The sequence below is a fragment of the Hippichthys cyanospilos genome, chromosome 19 (genome assembly GCF_059441005.1).
Source record: "Hippichthys cyanospilos isolate Australia breed blue-spotted pipefish chromosome 19, RoL_Hcya_1.0, whole genome shotgun sequence".
NCBI lineage: Eukaryota > Metazoa > Chordata > Actinopteri > Syngnathiformes > Syngnathidae > Hippichthys > Hippichthys cyanospilos.
In genome coordinates this window covers 13,152,974-13,170,663 of record NC_142387.1, presented here as the reverse complement: position 1 = coordinate 13,170,663, position 17,690 = coordinate 13,152,974, and the positions used below count along the sequence as shown (strand labels likewise).

General features: G+C 39.3%; 2 protein-coding genes and 1 non-coding gene across 4 annotated transcripts; 2 read left to right on the top strand and 1 right to left on the bottom strand.

Moving 5' to 3' along the window:
- Positions 1 to 6,564: 6,564 nt before the first annotated feature.
- On the top strand, positions 6,565 to 7,579 carry crhb (corticotropin releasing hormone b). Its single transcript, XM_088401788.1, has 2 exons — positions 6,565 to 6,717; positions 6,856 to 7,579. The coding sequence occupies exon 2, from the start codon at positions 6,877 to 6,879 to the stop codon at positions 7,390 to 7,392; it is 516 nt and encodes a 171-aa protein (XP_088257914.1). The 5' UTR covers positions 6,565 to 6,717; positions 6,856 to 6,876; the 3' UTR covers positions 7,393 to 7,579.
- A 1,680-nt stretch (positions 7,580 to 9,259) lies between these two features.
- On the bottom strand, positions 9,260 to 17,637 carry trim55b (tripartite motif containing 55b). 2 transcript variants are annotated; one of them, XM_088401892.1, is made up of 9 exons: positions 17,614 to 17,637; positions 16,707 to 16,813; positions 14,122 to 14,254; positions 12,998 to 13,170; positions 12,357 to 12,714; positions 11,041 to 11,274; positions 10,949 to 10,971; positions 10,048 to 10,172; positions 9,260 to 9,980 (listed from the first exon to the last, which is right to left on the bottom strand). In XM_088401892.1, exons 3-9 carry the CDS (start codon positions 14,248 to 14,250, stop codon positions 9,799 to 9,801), a joined length of 1,224 nt encoding a protein of 407 aa, XP_088258018.1. In that variant the 5' UTR covers positions 14,251 to 14,254; positions 16,707 to 16,813; positions 17,614 to 17,637; the 3' UTR covers positions 9,260 to 9,798. The 2 variants fall into 2 exon arrangements, with proteins under 2 accessions (XP_088258018.1, XP_088258019.1); XM_088401893.1 differs by lacking the exons at positions 16,707 to 16,813; positions 17,614 to 17,637 and having other exon boundaries at positions 12,357 to 12,452; positions 12,531 to 12,714; positions 14,122 to 14,363.
- On the top strand, positions 15,140 to 15,225 carry trnay-gua (transfer RNA tyrosine (anticodon GUA)). Its single transcript is given in 2 exon segments — positions 15,140 to 15,176; positions 15,190 to 15,225. It is a non-coding gene; the product is annotated as a tRNA-Tyr (tRNA).
- Positions 17,638 to 17,690: the final 53 nt, after the last annotated feature.

The following is a 17,690-nucleotide window of genomic DNA, read 5'->3' as shown; positions in this document are numbered from 1 at the left end:
CGGGCCGCAAAAATGTGGATGGCGGGCCACAAATGGCCCCCGTGCCGCAGGTTGGATATCACTGTTCATGACAATTACCATTTGAATTGATTTGATTGAAAGAAATAAACCTAAACAAATAAAAATACTAAAGTTATTTACAGGTTTGATTCGTTTGAACAAACTCAGTGGAAAATATTTCGACAAAAATAATCAATACCGATTTTAAATCAGTTTTAACATAACCTGAAATATTTATCGCATTATTAATTTATTTCATGAATATGTTAAATTATTGTTATGTACAATTAATAACTTTAAAAACACATTTTTTTCTTGCTGTCGACTGAAAAAGAATTTTGCACTTGAGGCTCAGGTAACCACCAATCAAGGCTTACCAGTTGGTCATGTGACATTCATAAACTCAACTGTGATAGGACATGTCACGTCATTTTCAGCAAGTGAAAAAACGTGTTTTTAAAAGTATTAAAAGTGCATAAAAACGAATGCGGTCATCAAATTAACACATTCAATCCCAAAGACGGAATTTTACGTTTTCAAGTACAGACATTCCATCCGCGGTACTTATCAAAAGTTATTTTCAAGCGTTAGTAGTTGGAGTTAATAAAAGTAACTGGTACTCCAAAAATAGATAAAATATAATTTTTCACTGCAAAAAATGGCTAAATTTGTAGACCTTTTCATTTAATTTCCACAATTATATACCTAGTATATATTGTAAGCATGAGTAAAATATCAATTTCGTAATTTAGCTAATTATCAAATCTATATTCATCTATTATTGATTAGATTAGATTATCTATATGAAATGTATCTTTTAAAATGACAAGATAATAATAATAATAATAATTATTATTATTATGATTCATTGCCCAGCCCTAAATTTTATGCTTTATTTGTCACATGTGACGGAGTTTCGGCCAATCACACACCAGAAAAAAAGTCACTTCTGCAAAAGGCACAATTGCATGAAATCACCCCGATAATAATTACTCAACAAACATTCAAACAAAGATTCGAAAATCTTTTTTCTTCAAAGCATTTATAGAAGTGGCTCCGAATTTTAGACGTCTCAATTTCTTTCCCATTAGCGGGTCTCGTTCTTCCGAGTGACACTCTCTTCCCGCTCGATGACAGCAAATCAAGCCCCGAGGAAAAATATCGAGCTTTTATTCACATAACCTCCGCCGTTTTCACACAATAAAGCTAATGCCTTGACGGACAATCCGCGCACACGTTCGTTTCATATCTCTGATTCATATCATTCAAAAAAAAAAGTGATGTGCGAGAAAAACAGGTAGGCGATATGGAAAAAAATGAGTTCATTATGTACCTGAAGTGTATTCCAGAAATTCCACTTTAGCAATCATTTCTAACGTCTCTAAGTTGAATCAGGTTCGATCGACGTCATTGCCTCCAACTTCATAATAGTTTTGGAGCTCGCGCGGAAACGTTTCTTCTATAATATTATACAGAAAATAGTTAATGTAAAATGCCCTCTTTTGGATCATGAATAAGATCTGTTATCAAAAATAAAATAATCCAATTATTAGTATATATTTTTCCACAAAAAAATAAGCAAAATAATGTATCAAACCTGTTCTCAAAACTAAAATAATCTAATTATTAGTATATACTTTTCCCCCCCAAAAATAAGCAAAATAATGTGTCAAACCTGTTCTCAAAAGGAAATAATTATAAATAAATATATGTCCCCAGAAAAATAATTTACATAAAGTGTCCTACTACAGTAGAGATCTGTTCACAAAAACTAAATCATTAACTTCATTATTAATAAATATTTGTCCACAAAAAAACAATCGACATCAAGTGACAGTCCTGTTCTCAAAAATAAATAACTATGAATAAATATTTGTACGCAAAAGTGTTCTCTTTAGGGATTACAGTAGAGATCTGATCACAAAAACAAAGAAAATAAAAACTCGTGACAGGTAACGAGAGGTGGCCCATGACAAGTTGGGTCAAACCATCCGAGTATGGATGAGAATCTGGCTTGAATTTGAATAACCTACTAAATATAAAATTTGTTTTCTGAACTTATATTTTTCCCGAAACAGAAAAAAAATTACTTCAATCATTATTTTTAGAGGATTTTTGCATGTTTGTTTGTTGTTGTTGTTTGCAGTGACGCATATATGAGCGGAGTGCGACTCGCACCAAATTTGAATTTCGTAATTGTTGTTGATGCCGTAAAGCGGCAAACATTGCAGCAACAAGGGGATGAAAAACTTCCGCTTTGTAATAAAAAAATGTTAGCTAGGGACGCTGTAACCTGGGGGTCCACTGCAGTTATACTTTTGCCTCCTATTGTTAATTTTCCTTAAAAATTGACAGCTGCTGAGCATTTTTTCCCGTTTTTCGAGAAATGAGCGAGTCATTCTTTGCTGAACATGACAAACAAAGCTGATGTTTTCCTTTGTTTGGTGTTGTAAAAGAAAAAAAAAGAAAAAGAAATGTCACTTCTATTCGCTTGGCTATCTTCACGGCAAAAGGTCAAAACTCTCGCCTGGTGGGCGCGATGTTTTATAGAGCACGGAGAGGTGTCGTAAAGTGAAGAAGACACCTCAGATGGCGAGAAGCGCCCGGGCAACGGCGACTTCGCTGATTAAACCTGCTGCTCAAATTATTGGTGGAAGCCACGTGGCAGTTTCACGCCGTTAGGAAGTCACGCGATCGATCAGTCGCCGCGAAGGATACGGAGAAAGCGGTCTCACAACACCGGGTCAACCGCCCGATTCCCCTCGTCGCATTTATCTAACGGCGGTTCTAATTACGGAAACGCCGTTTAAGCCGAATAATCTCTTCCGCTGCCGTTCAGGAGAGTGATTTGCAAAGGGGGCGCCGTGCGTTGACCGCGAGGTGTTTGCTTTTTCTGTCAGCCGGCATGTGTTCCTTATGACGGGAGCTGACGCCTCGCCGCCCCGAGGCCACTTTGCGAGACGCTACGGCGGGAAGCGTTTACGCGGGTGACAAATCCATCACGGGTCTGCGATGATTGACAGGCATCGGAGGGAACTGGATGTCCCTCAAAAAACTAAAGGAAAAAGGTGTGCTGCAGAATACTACGTTTGACAACAATCACCTTTAATAGTAATAATCAACATCATAGTATTAAAACATTTAAAAATTGATTTCCATGTCACATATTTTATGCAAGATCTTATTCAGTAAGATCTATCTATCTATCTATCTATCTATCTATCTATCTATCTATCTATCTATCTATCTATCTATCTATCTATCTATCTATCTATCTATCTATCTATCTATCTAGATCGAGCATAACAGGCTGTTAGATCTACCTATCTATCTATCTATCTATCTATCTATCTATCTATCTATCTATCTATCTATCTATCTATCTATCTATCTATCTATCTATCTATCTATCTAGATCGAGCATAACAGGCTGTTAGATCTATCCATCTATCCATCTATCTATCTATCTATCTATCTATCTATCTATCTATCTATCTATCTATCTATCTATCTAGATCGAGCATTAACTGGCTGTTAGATCGATCGATCGACCTATCTATCTATCTATCTATCTATCTAGATCGAGCATTAACTGGCTGTTAGATCGATCGATCGATCTATCTATCTATCTATCTATCTATCTAGATCGAGCATTAACAGGCTGTTAGATCTATCTATCTATCTAGATCGAGCATAACAGGCTGTTAGATCTATCTATCTAGCTATCTATCTATCTAGATCGAACATTAACAGGCTGTTAGATCTATCTATCTATCTATCTAGATCGAGCATTAACAGGCTGTTAGATAGATAGATCTATCTATCTATTTTAAATATATGTGTGTGTATAATTGTATATATGAATATGAATTATGAGCAATGTGTTTATACATTCACTAAAAAAAAACAATGAAACAAAGGAAGTTGTTTGGTGGATGTTGCTATAAGCAAGCCAATAAAAAAGTTATATAAAAAAAAAACAACGTCCCTTTATTATCTTTCTGGATAAATATGTGATATTATGACCTGTAGTTTATAGTCCGGCGCGGCCTAGCCGCGACCAAAACTTTTTTTTTTGTTTATGTTTTTGTTCGTGCGGTTTATATACCAGTGCGGCTCATAGTCCGAAAAATACTAACTATATAATCTCATTTGGTTGCGTTGTGAAAACACAGACAAAAAAAAAAAAAGCTGAAAAAAAGCACCAGAATGCAGCTGCAGTAATTTCTGGCAAGTAATGCCTGTGTCCTACATGTAATTACAACCTTTTTTCCAGAAACTCCAAAACCTGGCGAGAAGACACACCCTAGCCACGCCCCCTGTCACCAATTCCACCGGCAGTCTCCCTGATTGCCCCCCGGCATTTAATGCAAGACTGGAAACTAATATCCTCCTGCAGCCCGCTGGAATGAAGATACAGCAGATGATGCGCTTAACCTCATTGTGACAAATACACTCGGTCCCCCCCCCCAAAAAAAAAATGTAAGCATTAGCAGGAGAACAGAAAGTTAAGTGATTCCTTCAATTACCCTCTTTAATTGCTTTGCACTTTAGGTGTGAAAACAGCGACTTTTTTTTTTTTTAATCATCGTCACGCTGCTTAGGATTCTAATGGCTCGTCTCATCCGGGATGGAGCGTTCCATCTTGAGAGTGTGATTTGGCGCGGGGCCCTCGCTGGGAGGCGAGTGGCCCGAGAGGCTGGTGACGCGCGTATATACGTGCGGCAATGAATCAACGTCGCATCACAACCCCGCTGCCCATCCCCGCCACTCGCTCATTCCTGACTTGGATGCAGATGCGGATTCATTCATTAAGTGCAACTCAGAGAGGGTCAAGTATTAGGGACATCACTGCAACGGCCAGAATATTAGGTACACCTATGCCCAGGGAGAACACTTATTGTCAATTCATGGCCCAAAAAAACCCCCACAAATATTCATCCATCCATTTTCTATAAGCACTTATCCACACTAAATGTAAAAAGAAAAAAAATCTTTCAATAATATTGTTTGTTGCAAAGACATACAGTAATGACATAATTTTTGTGCTGCTTTTCCTGCTGTGCATACTTTGGCCACTGGGGGCAGTATAAGACAGAAAGACAGTACGGTACATAATTTATCGCTTTTCAACGCCGGGACAGTAATAGTACTTTTTTTTCAAACAAAGAGCAAATTAATTGGAACATGAGGTAAACTACACAATCTACCTTCTATAGTTACTAAATAAAATACGCCTATGCTGTAGATACCACTAAAATTGGAGTTGCAAAGTTTAATTGATGGCTCATCACTCCAGCTGAAAAAATGTCACACGGCTACAACAGCGAAAAATAATATTGTGGGAAAGGGTCCAGCTGATGTGTAATAGACAGCAATTATATACAAATAAAAAAAAAATAAAAAGAAACTTAAAACACTGTCACACAAAAATGTTTTTAAAAAGTCACATTCAAGATACTATACTGCATACTAATAGTTGTTCTTTGCAGAGGATAAAGAATATGTGACTGTTGTCAGTACTGTAATCACAATCTATTGCTCAAATTGTAGTAGCACCGGAATATAGAAGCTATTCAGCATTAGCAATAACATGAACATTTATTTTCTTTTAGCATTAGCATTAAGCTAGCAGACACAAAGGCTAAGTGATGCAGTTGTGTTAAATACAGAAGATGTAATTAACTTTTTTTATATTTACCAAACTGCTGCTTGTCGCTAAGTGAATCATTTGCCACTGCATATAGATCACGCGAGCTCCGATAAGATTATTTTTATAGCGTTTTGTTTGCGTGTTGCCGGGTAGAATAGGCTACTAACCAGAGGTGGGAGGAGTCAAATCAAGTCAGTCAGAGTGGAGTCGCCAATTTTTCAGATTTAGTCTCCTAAAAGAGAATAGCAATTGGCAAGAGGTGAGATGGGTAGCGAAAATTTTATTTGTGTCCTAAACTCATAAAATGATGTCCTTTTTTTTTTTCTTTAATATGAGAGCATGAATTTCAAACAAAATAAACTGCAAATAAATTTGATCTCAAACAACAAAGATGCTTTGCAACAGATATAAAAAGTCTACACAACCCTGTTCCAATACCAGGTTTTATTGATCTGTAAAAATAGGCTTGGGATAAATGATTTCAAAATTTTGCAATCACTAAAATGAACTATAACACATGATAAGAATATTTTCGAGGCGGGAAGTCATAATAAACTTTGCACGGGTCTGCACACACTCTTGGAAGAAAGCACATTCTAAATTTTGAAATGGGACGTCACTCAGTTTTTCAAAATCGCTCACGCTTAATTTTGAGGCTAAAAATACAGTAAATCATTTTTGTACGTGTTCTGTGCGAAAATGCCAGCAGGTGTGGTATCTATAGGTCTATTATTGGAGAGGACACACACACACAAACTCATATGAGTCATCACGTCTAAACTAAAGCACTTTGTCAGGGATGGTGTGGGAAGGAGGGGTGGATGTGATGGGGGGGGGGGGGCATCCATTCACGTTGCAGCCACGCGCAGACTCGTTTAACCAAGCGCGCACTATATATACAAGTCCACTCATCTGATCGTTCCCATTTCAAAAGTAAGCACCAGTAACACCACACAACTGCACTCGTGGGGGAGAAAAAAAATAAAAAAGAGGACGGCGGGCATCGCGCCAAGCATACCCGGCAACGAACCAGCACCGCATTGGATCTCCTGTGCACAGTGAAGGTATGACCACAAACTAGCGTCGCTACAAAAAAAAAAAAAAAGACAATCAAAGCACCGCGCAAACGATGCGTAATTGCGCATGACGCAGCAACCAAAACGACTTTTTCCTCCTTTCTTTTCACACTCCCCCCCTTGCAGATTTCTTGCTCGCGTCCTGACATGAAGCTCAATTTTCGCGCAACCATCGTGATTCTGCTCGTTGCCTTCCTACCGCGCCGCGAATGTCGGGCTATTGAGAGCCCCGGTGGAGCCCCGCGCAGCCCCAACGCCCTGCAGGCGGCGCAACAACAACAACAACAAGAACACAGGTCGCCCACGGGTCCCATCCTGGAGCGCCTCGGGGAGGAGTACTTCATCCGGCTTGGCAACGGCGACTCAAACTCTTTCCCCCCTTCGTCTATGTACCCCCTGGGGGCCGGTGGGCTCCTGAACCGGGCGCTGCAGCTGCAGCTGACTCGGCGGCTTTTGCGAGGCAAATTGGGCACCGTTCGAGGCGCCTTCAAGAATGACGACGAGGGGGACTCGGTGGAGAGGGGACGCCGGTCCGAGGACCCGCCCATCTCCCTGGACCTCACCTTCCACCTACTGCGCGAGATGATGGAGATGTCCAGGGCGGAGCAGCTGGCCCAGCAAGCCCAGAACAACAGAAGAATGATGGAGCTTTTCGGCAAGTGAAGACCAAAGACCCTTAAACCCATTAAAAAAAAAATAACTATATTTATTTTGCTGCTTTTATCGCTTTATGATTTACAGCTCAAACTGGATGTTAAATATGGATAAGAAACTTTGTATCCAACAAAAACTGGCTTTTTTTCTGTACATATGACATTTTTGTTTGTTAATAAACAGATGTGCAAGCAGTCATGTGCAGCAGAACATCATATATTTTCTAATAAAAAAAAAACAACTACTCAAAGCACGATTTTTACATTTCTCTGTACACGCTAATCACCACTTATCGTTGTCACCAATTTTCCGAGATATTTCATGGGAAATTAAATACCGCGTTGCAGAAAAAACAAACCGAAAAAAATTAACGTGTTGAGGTGGTCAAGGCACTTTGACACAATTTAAGTGAAACTGAAAAAAAATATGGCACAAATACGTCCAGATATTCAATAGCAAAAATATAAACGGTAAATGATGATCAAGTGTGTCCAAATTGACTGTAATTATTTATAATTCTATGAAAATAAAAGCTACACTCCGATTCCATCTTGATCATTTGTGGTAATGGCAACATGGTCATATACTAAATAAAAAAAATCAACCTTACTAAGAGTATTTCATTGTGAAAATGTAGAAGCCCCAAATTAATAGCTGTAACGCTATATAATTAAAACCTCAATCACACAATTTCCATTCAAAATTCTGCTGTCCAGCAGGACAATATTTAATAATAACCATAATCATCATGGTAATAAAAATGCCCCTTTTGCACGCTCGTAATGGTCAATATGAGCCGCGAGCAGAAACGCATCTTTCCGGAGTCTTGCCTACGCAGATATTGATTCATATAAAAGCCAAGTCGTGGGTTAAAACTGCATGTGGATTCACTTACAAAATCATAACTAAACATTAACAAGGTTATCATACATTTTTCTAGACATTCCTTCCTTCCTCAAAACACAATTTAAGTGACAGGAAGCTTGAATGGATTGCCGATAAAGATGTTCATTAAATAGATATATGTATATAAAAATATGTGTGTGTGTGTGTGTGTGTGTGTGAGTGTGTGTGCTGATCCTTGAGCGACACTGTCCGCACAGACAAAACACAAAGGCTGTGAGTCATCCGTCTTTGACTTGTGGCTCAGTGCTGCATTCAAAGCCCTCAATGAGCGGCAATGTAGGCACCAAATCGACTTATTCAACCCAGAACACAAAATGTTGGGCCTTGAAAAAAACATTTGTGCCCAAACATGGTTTTGGTTTGAAAAAGTGCCCCCAATTTTTTAATGTGCAAAAAATGTGCCTCACATGTGCCTCCTGAGCGAAATGTACTGAAAATAAGTTTTGTGCTGAAAACTCAGGTCCAAAAAAACGTTTCGAAAAAGCAAATGTAGACAGACAACATAACCACTCGTATGCATGTATTCTTTATCCTCTGAAAAGAATGACTACTTATTGCAGCTTAGAGAAATGAGAAATAGCTGCATTATACTGCCCTCGTGTGGCCGTAGTGTGCACATCAGAAGGAGCAGCAAAATGTCCAGTGAATTGAATCTGATTAAATGTCATTACCGTATGACTTCATAAACGACAAAATAATACACGCTTACCTTTTCGTAAACTTGAAGTGTTGTTTATGGAGTGAAGACCCAGGGGTGCTTTCACAATTTGTTTTTAATGAACTTCAAGGGCAAATATTCAGACGTCACAGGGCCTGGCAGTTATTTCAAAGATTACTTCCACAACTAATCAGTTATCAAATATTTATTTTGAATTTTGATTTTTTTTTTTTGCATAACTTTTTTAACTCATTCAATGCCAGGGACGTAATTTCCAGTTTTTTAAGAGCCCAGACATTCAATCCCAGATGCTTAAGCATTAAATTGATACTTTAATGTCCGGAATCTTAAAAAAAAAAGTAAATATACGTCCCTGGCATTGAATGATTAAAGAGTAAATCAACAAATCTTTTTTTAAGTTTTGAAACACTGCCACCCAAAGGTAACAGTTAGCACTACAGTGCTCAATTGGCTTATACAGGACAATTCATCAGGTGTTAGCTATTCTCCATAAAACAACGTAAATGACCAGAATCTTATTATTTATTACTGTCTATTATTTTAAAAGATGAGAATCCTCATCCATGGCAATGGAGTTAAAAAGATGTTTTGAAAATCTGATATATTGACAAAACAATTCAATAGATTCCTTAATTTATCTCATTATCGCTTGCTCATAAAGTTAGGTTTTAAAAAAAAAGTACAGTTGTGCGGTAAAGTAGTAAAAATAAATGCTCCGCAATCGAGAGAAAGACGCAGCGAAAGCACAAGGGTAAAAAGTTCAGTTATCGCTTGGCTTTACCTTTGTCACTTTTGCCCCAAAAGTGTCCTGAATGACCCGGGGCAAGACTCTAGGTGGACGCCGCGCTTTTCGCGACGGCGGGGACGGGATTTGTCTGTGGGTTTGCGGCTGGAAGCGGCGGTGCGGAAGAGGGGGCGGGCGCGCTAGCCTGGGAAGTTGCGGGCGGCGCCGCCTCGACCGGCGCCGCTCCCGCCGCTTCCTCCTCGTCCTCATCGTCGTCATCATCGTCGTCTATCGGAGAAGGACGGGGTCAGGGGAGGACCTAGCGTCACGTGACCTTGACTGGCGTGCTCCTCACCTTGGATGAAGTCGATGCTTCCCAGCACTTTTCGCTCTCGCCGGAAGTCGGCGGTGAAGTGATCCATGTTCTCGTAGCCTCGCTCTACTTTGTCCAGGTGGGATATGCTACATGCTTCTGCTAGTCTAAAAGCAGAAAAAAAGACAACATTTCACTTCATATGTCAATATATTCAATGATTTGGTCTTTTGGGCTCGCTACTTCCTGTTTCTGTTGCCCTACTTATAGTGATTGCGTCCACCTGTGCTTGTTAACCTTGTGTTGGCCAATCAGCTCCCTGCTCCAATTGTGTCTTGTCCAGGTGCTCCTTGTTGTCTCATCAGGTTTGAGTGTTTTCCCTTCAAGCGTGTTTGTTTTTTTGGTCATTCTGTATTAAACTATTATTTTTGGTGAGTGCAACCTGCTTTCCTGCTTCCCTGCATTATGGATCCACAATCTTCCACCGTCTCACCTTATTGCCGATTCGCAACAAAGGTTACTGCTTATTTACTATTTCCACACTACGTTTAGATGCAAGATTTCAAAATTCATGCTTTTTAATACCTTTAGAGGTACAGTACGGTTTTCTTTCAAATTGAGAGCAAATAAACTAGAACATGAAGCAATTGTGCTATAGAAGCTTTTTTTTTGCAAATTTTGTGCTTTCGTTGAGTTAAGTTTCATACTAATCTGCATTGTCATTAGAGACACAATTTTTCGGCAGGTGGGCTAGAAAGACAACAGATTATGTTACATGAGTAGTACTAGACTATACTTCATATCTGGTTTTTGGGCTTAAAGTTCTTCATCTGGGCACAATTTCCGAATTCCGGTCTAAAGTTCTCCTAAGTCAATGTCTATAGTTCTGTAATTTTGGACTTTTGGAATGTAATTTTGGACCAAGTGTTTCAGGCATACTTACTGTTTGAGGAGAGGTTTTGTGTTCTGCAAGAGAGAAACGAAACTGTCAGCGAAAAGCGAAAACAAATCACGAGCGGCATTCACTCATCCGACCTGCAGGAAAACAGCCATCTCCTGCTCCTCCATGATCTCCAGGCCCTTCTCCACGATCTTACAGCTCTCCTCCAGGTGGTCTCCATACTTCCTGGTCAGGCCTCGAATATAGCTGACCTTCTCCTCCTGCTCGGCCGTCACCTTGAGGCTCATGTCGCGCTTCTTGTCTTCCAGGATGGTGTACAACTGGTCGAACTTCTCGCACACCAGATTCTTCTGGCGCCGACTGTTCTCCTTTGTAGGAGACAAACGATATTATATGAGGAAAACCATCGAATCGGTGTCGATTATTATGACTGAGCTGGGGTATGATCCACGGTCACTTTCAATGCATGCCATTCCCGCTTTCTGAAGAAACGAGGTTGGGTCCGGCAGGAAGTGACGCACGTAACGCGTGAACGCCTTGCACGACCAGCATCAGGCCGGAGGCGGAATAACACCTTGTAGTAGGAACATGTAGGTGCAACAATGGATATAAAAAGGGCAAGAGGCAAACCACACTGTGAATATTTGCCTCTCAGGCAGTCTCCTTTTCAGAATAAAACACCACACCAGTTTTACATCACATATAAAAAGAATAGCGGATGTAATGTAATAGAATTTTAATTAATTAATTAATTATTTTTTAACGTTTTTTTTAATCCAGTTTTAGCTTGACTGTGTTTTTTATTTGGGGTGTAATTCCACTTTGAGCCGCTTGGTGGCCTCTGCCATTCTACATCGCTACAGAAAGCAACAGCAGCAGATTCATTTGTGTGTGTGTTTGTATAATTGTATTATACGTGTGTGTAATTGTATATTTGAATTATGAGCAATGTGTTTATGCTTTCACTGAAATAATCTCTCTCTCTCTCTCTCTCTCTCTATATATATATATATATATATATATATATATATATATATATATATATATATATATATATATATATATATATATATATATATATATATATTAGTGACAAGTATGCTTGTGAATTGCGTCTTTCAACGTTTGATGCTGCGCCACTGTAAGTTACAATCTTAGAACTATCTGCTGATGCAAACTCACCAGAAAATGGAATGATGGCTGATTTTAGATATGAGGTCATCACAGTTCGTGAGTCCACTCTTGATAATGTCAAAATGATCTCAAATGGCGGGCAGTGAATGTTAAAGAGGGTATTTCTATATCGCGGGGCTCATTTATTGCAGCGGTGATCTGATCTTGTTACTTTTTAAAATTTGGCAAGTCTATGGATGGATGGATGGATGGATGGATGGATGGATAATTGCCCTTTTATGGGCGTGTAAGATGGTTGCCGCTGAGGCAAACTGACCTCTATGGCACGACAGGCCTCCTCCAGTTGACTGATGATACCTTGCAACCTGTCATTGTTGCCCAGCATCATGGCAATGCCGTCGTTCAGCTCCGTCTGTGTGAGACGAAACCAACTCTCATTTTTTTTATCTTGTATTTTTCTTTTTTTATGAGTGGGGGCGATTAACTTCACCTTCTTGGTCTGGTAGATGCTGCTGATGGGCTGCACCTCGCAGTCCTTGTGCACGCCAAACACCTTGCACATGGAACACGTCGGCACGCCGTGGCTGACGCAGTAGATGTTGATCTTCTCATCCTTGTGAACGTCGCACATGGGCGCCGCCGCCTCCTTGCGCTCCAGCGCCGGCGCGCTGCCGCTGTTTTTATCGACGGGAAGAGCCGTGTCACTTTGATAATGTCACAGTTTCGTATCGACGAGTCGTCGGGTCTCGGTCGTGCGTGGAATGTGAGGGGTAAAATGGCGTCAAAGTGGAGTCCGCTATGCATGCAGAAACGTATGATAATAAGAACATCAACCAAAAATGAATCGGTGAATTCATCTTGTAGTTGATAAAGACCGCAAATATTTGAATATGACACGAATCCGACGTTTTTTGACCACGTGACTCTTAGGATGTTGATTTCCAGTTTCCAACTAACCTACTGGATTCCTGCTTGAACATGTCGATGATGTTCTCCACCAGCAGGTTCCGCTGTAGCCCATAGACGCCGTGGCGATCCAGAACCACCTCGTGTCTGCAGGACGGACAGCGGAAGCGTCCGCCAGACGCCAACGAGCCGCTCCGGCTGGTCGGCAGGTATGGGTTGGAGGCCTGGGAAGGGTTGACAATTGAACTTCTAATACAATCGCAAACGTACCCAAGCTGTGTTGAAATGATGTCTGTATTAAAAAAGAAAATCAACCATAAAATATACATTTATCTATAATGTTATGATGCCCACCATTAATGTGGGCTAAAAAAGTGGTTGTCAAATGGTGATGCGTGAAGGCAGATTTCAACAAGGGTCCTGCAGGTGTCCGTGAACAGGAACAGATCAGTTTTGTTTTCAAATTAAGAGAAAATGAATTGGAACAGGAGGCAACTACATTTTTTTCACAGGGTAAACACTGACAAATGGTTAATTTAAGAACCTTTGATCTTTACAATTCAGTTGAGGCAAAATTTGAATTTGATTCAATTGATTGGAAACTACTGTTGCCCTACTCATAAGGAGTGCAAACTTGCGCAACCACATGTTTATTTTTACTTTCCCTCTCTAATATATGCATATTGTATATGCATATATTTTGTCAAATAACTCGTAGAGGTGATTATAAATCATTTATCTTGCGTTTGATTTTTATTACACCCAAAAAAAACCCACATTTGAGTAGGGGTGTGTAGACTTTTTTATATCACCTGCCGATGACAGAAAAAACAATGACAGCAATGAAAATGAGGAAGCAGGTTTGTTGAAGCAAGCTAATACCCATCCATGGCTTTACTCAAAACATTGTTTTGATGTTTCTCAACTTCACGACTCGGCAAACATGTCGTGGCAACCTAAATAATAAAACGTCTTCCATTAAACTGAAATAAATACCCGTATAGACGGAATACATCTTTTCAGATGTCATCATCGGCTATTTACGTTCGCACAAATGTCAAATGTTTCAATGACACGGGTTTAGCTTGAGGTGCTAACGTCAAGTAGCAGCGCGGCGGATGTCTCCTCGTGGTTGACGGCGATTCCAAATAGCCTTCGGGCGGCATGTTTCCTACCTGGAAGACGTCGTTGGCGCATTTCCTGCAGAGGTTGTGTTGACAGGGTAGGATGACCACAGGCTTTGTAAACATCTCCAGGCATATCGGGCAAATAAGCTGCTTCTCCAAGTTCTCCATGTTGTTCATCGAGCTAACCGGAAAAGACAAAAGCTGGTTAATGTCCGGGGGAAGTTTTATGAAAACAACATTAGGCCCAAAAGTACAAGGCCGGGTGTGTTGCTCCTCTCTCTCTTCTGCTGCTGGTATCACGTCTGTTTTTAGAAGCTACTGCACTCACGTCAATGCCATTTATACCTTGCCCATATTTGAAACTGAGAAGGGAAATGGCTGACAGCTGCTGGTTGCCAACACCCCCCCCCCCCCCCTTTTTTATTTACACAATCATGGCTTCGAGGAGTCCCTCTACCTTCAGCCATCACTAATTGCACTACCACAAATAATAAGAGCCGTATAAATAAAGGTGTGCAGTTGATGTAGTCATTATGATTCAATTGTCATTTTGACATGCTAGTTTATGTTTTGAAAGGGAAATATGATGGAAAACGTACTTTTTATTGCCTTATATATGAATAATTGGGTCTGTGGGGTACCTTACCACTAATTACCGTAATTCCACAAATATAGGACGCACCTCTGTGTAGGACGCACCCTATTTTCTATAAGACGCATCAACACTTTGGTAACAATGTAAAAACTAGCAAAACAGAATAAATCTCATATTCACTCTACACTCTTCATATTGTTTTGTTTTCATTTCAAATTTAATTTGACTGAAAGAGTTAAAGGAAAAAAGTGTGTCTTATATTTTGCCTAGATTAGCGTTAGCTTCTGATACCAATGTTCGTCTCAACTATCAACAAAGTTATTGCGTGTGTTTACACAAAAAATGACGAGTTTAGACTAGTGACAAACTAGTGAAAAACCCCCCCACAAATGCCAAGTCTGGCGCGTTCAAATCACATATCGTTTTAATATTTGTATTCAAAAACTCTATTTGTACTAGTGCTCGCCATCTCCTTCGATAGCTCAGTTGGTAGAGCGGAGGACTGTAGTGGCTACGCCGAAATCCTTAGGTCGCTGGTTCAAATCCGGCTCGAAGGACGTTTTTTTTTTTTTACCCCCATGTTGTTTACTTAACTGTTTGTACGTAAATACTGACTTGAATTCATTTTATTCATCCTTGAAATGATCATAATCACTTTTTACATATTAGCCCGCATTTTATGTTCCACGACTCCTACATTTTAACTTATTAAAAACATAGTAACACAGTAACACAGTATTCGTATTAAAAGTATTAAAAAGACTTCAGCTCAATTAGAAATCTTGGGAAATATTTTGCACGATTCGCGTTTTTCGTATCTCACATATCAATGTCAAGATTCCGAAATTAATGCAGATTTTTTGCGCAGACATCAACATCCGCATTATGAACGTATTCAAAAAAGTCTCGTAATTGTATATGAAAGTGTATTCGAAAAAAGTTATTTGCATAATTGTATGAACGTCACACAATCAACCGGAATTAAATTAAATCTCTCGAGTACTGCATTCACATTTTCTGGTAGCAAAGACAGTGTGTTGTGTAAGTGCACATTACGAGGCTGATTTTTTTTTTATGTGAATGCAAATATGTTGTTTTATTACAATGCAATCTTTTTACTGGGTTTCTTTTATATACTGTAGTCATCTCTAAAAATAAAATAACCGCTGACTGAAAAATACTGTCAACTAGTGCCATCTAGCGGTAAAATATGGATTGTACATTTTTGCTACTCTCGCAACACAATGTTATGTTTGTTTAATGTGCATTTTTGTTATTATTTAAAGTGGCTTGGCATTATATATCTCAGTTAAATTAATTGCCATATTAAAATGTTTGGATTATGTCACAATTTTATCATGTAATATTACCTTTATAATTTTTTGGTTGGTTGATTGTTTCATTTCACAGTTAAGTCATTAGCTTTCTTGAAAACATTGATACATTCATCAGTTTGGACATAGATTCATCGTGAAGTAATTTAAATGACTGTTTGCATATTTACAGACACGGTAATTAGCGTTTGAATAAATTAATTGAGCTATGTTTTGATCATTTATTAACTGTAAATAAATTGTTTAGGTGACCTCTTCTTGTAAAACTCTTTTGTGCCACTAGGTGGCAAAATATATCCAGTTAAGACGCAATGCAATACATTTCCAAATTAATTTTATTTTTAATTATTTTGTAATGATACATTTTTTTTAAAATATAGTCATACCATGCGAAATATTAAATTTTCAATTCTTATAATTATTACTTAATTTATTTGCCTTTGCAAAGAAATGTATTAAAAATATAATTACGTAAAAAAATACACTATATTGTGCCACAAGATGTCGCAACATACCCAGTTGAGTTGCAGTAACTTCCGAGTTTTATTTTAAATTATTTTGTAATTATACTATTTTAGAAATTATGACCATGATATGCAAAATTTTAATTTATTAATTCCCAGAAGTGTTTTGTTGGATGTTAAGTTTAAAAAAAAGACACCGTTGTGAACAAAACTGCAGCCTGGCAACGTTAAATTACTTACTCTCTATGTCGTCACGACTGAATCAATTATGGCAGCTGATGGAGTGGCAGGACCTCAGGGGATGCTCCTTCTCGCATCCCTCGAGGCCAATCAGCTACGCTGCTTACCTGGAAGACCAAAAATGTTCCCTTGCCTCACTATTAATTTGCGCTTGTTGCCTCCACACACTAGAGAAAGTTAGGCTAAAAAATCTTTACAATAATATTATGTTTTATGGGCCCTTACTGGTCTAAATGTACACCATTATGAATATTATTGCGTGGAAAATGAATTAACACTCCTGTTGTGTTTCTTTGCAAGGAACAGCAAAAAAAAATGTCTCTGGGTCACTTGGACCCAGAGAAAACGTTGAAAAAACTCTTGGAGACTATTTTAAAGTGCCTTAATGTTACCCTGACATATCCATTGTCCCCCACCTTTTCCTGGATTGTACACGGAATTCCCCAAATAAAATGTACTGCTTTATTAATGCTGGGTGTTTATCTTTTTTTTTTTTTGGGGGGGGGGGGGTGATCCACCCAACTACTGTGTGTATTCAGCTGCACCTTATCAAACACGCGCACAGTAAACACGCACAGCAAAGTCAATGATTTGTTTGGATGCCAGATGATCGCAATAAAAAAAACACATTTGCTGAGTGTGCCTTTACGTTTGTAATATCTTGAGTCACTACTGCTGAGTTCCTGAGTAGCGTGACTCATGAGAGGAAGGTAATCACTGGCAAATGTGTGTGTGTGCGCGCGTGCGTGCGCGCGTGTGTTTGTGGAGACCGCTGCAGGGCAAGCCCCGTTGTGTGAAGGAATACCCTTGAGAAAATCACCACTCGGAGTAGGTCTTGGGGATGTAACCAATGGAAACGCGGCGTTCATTCCGCGTGGGAGAAACAACCAATCGAAAAGGCGCTTACATCTACCGCCGCTCTGCAATTGGTCGTGTGTAAATCGAAGGCGTTGTAGTTTTCCCTTTTTTGTGTGTGGCTCCCCC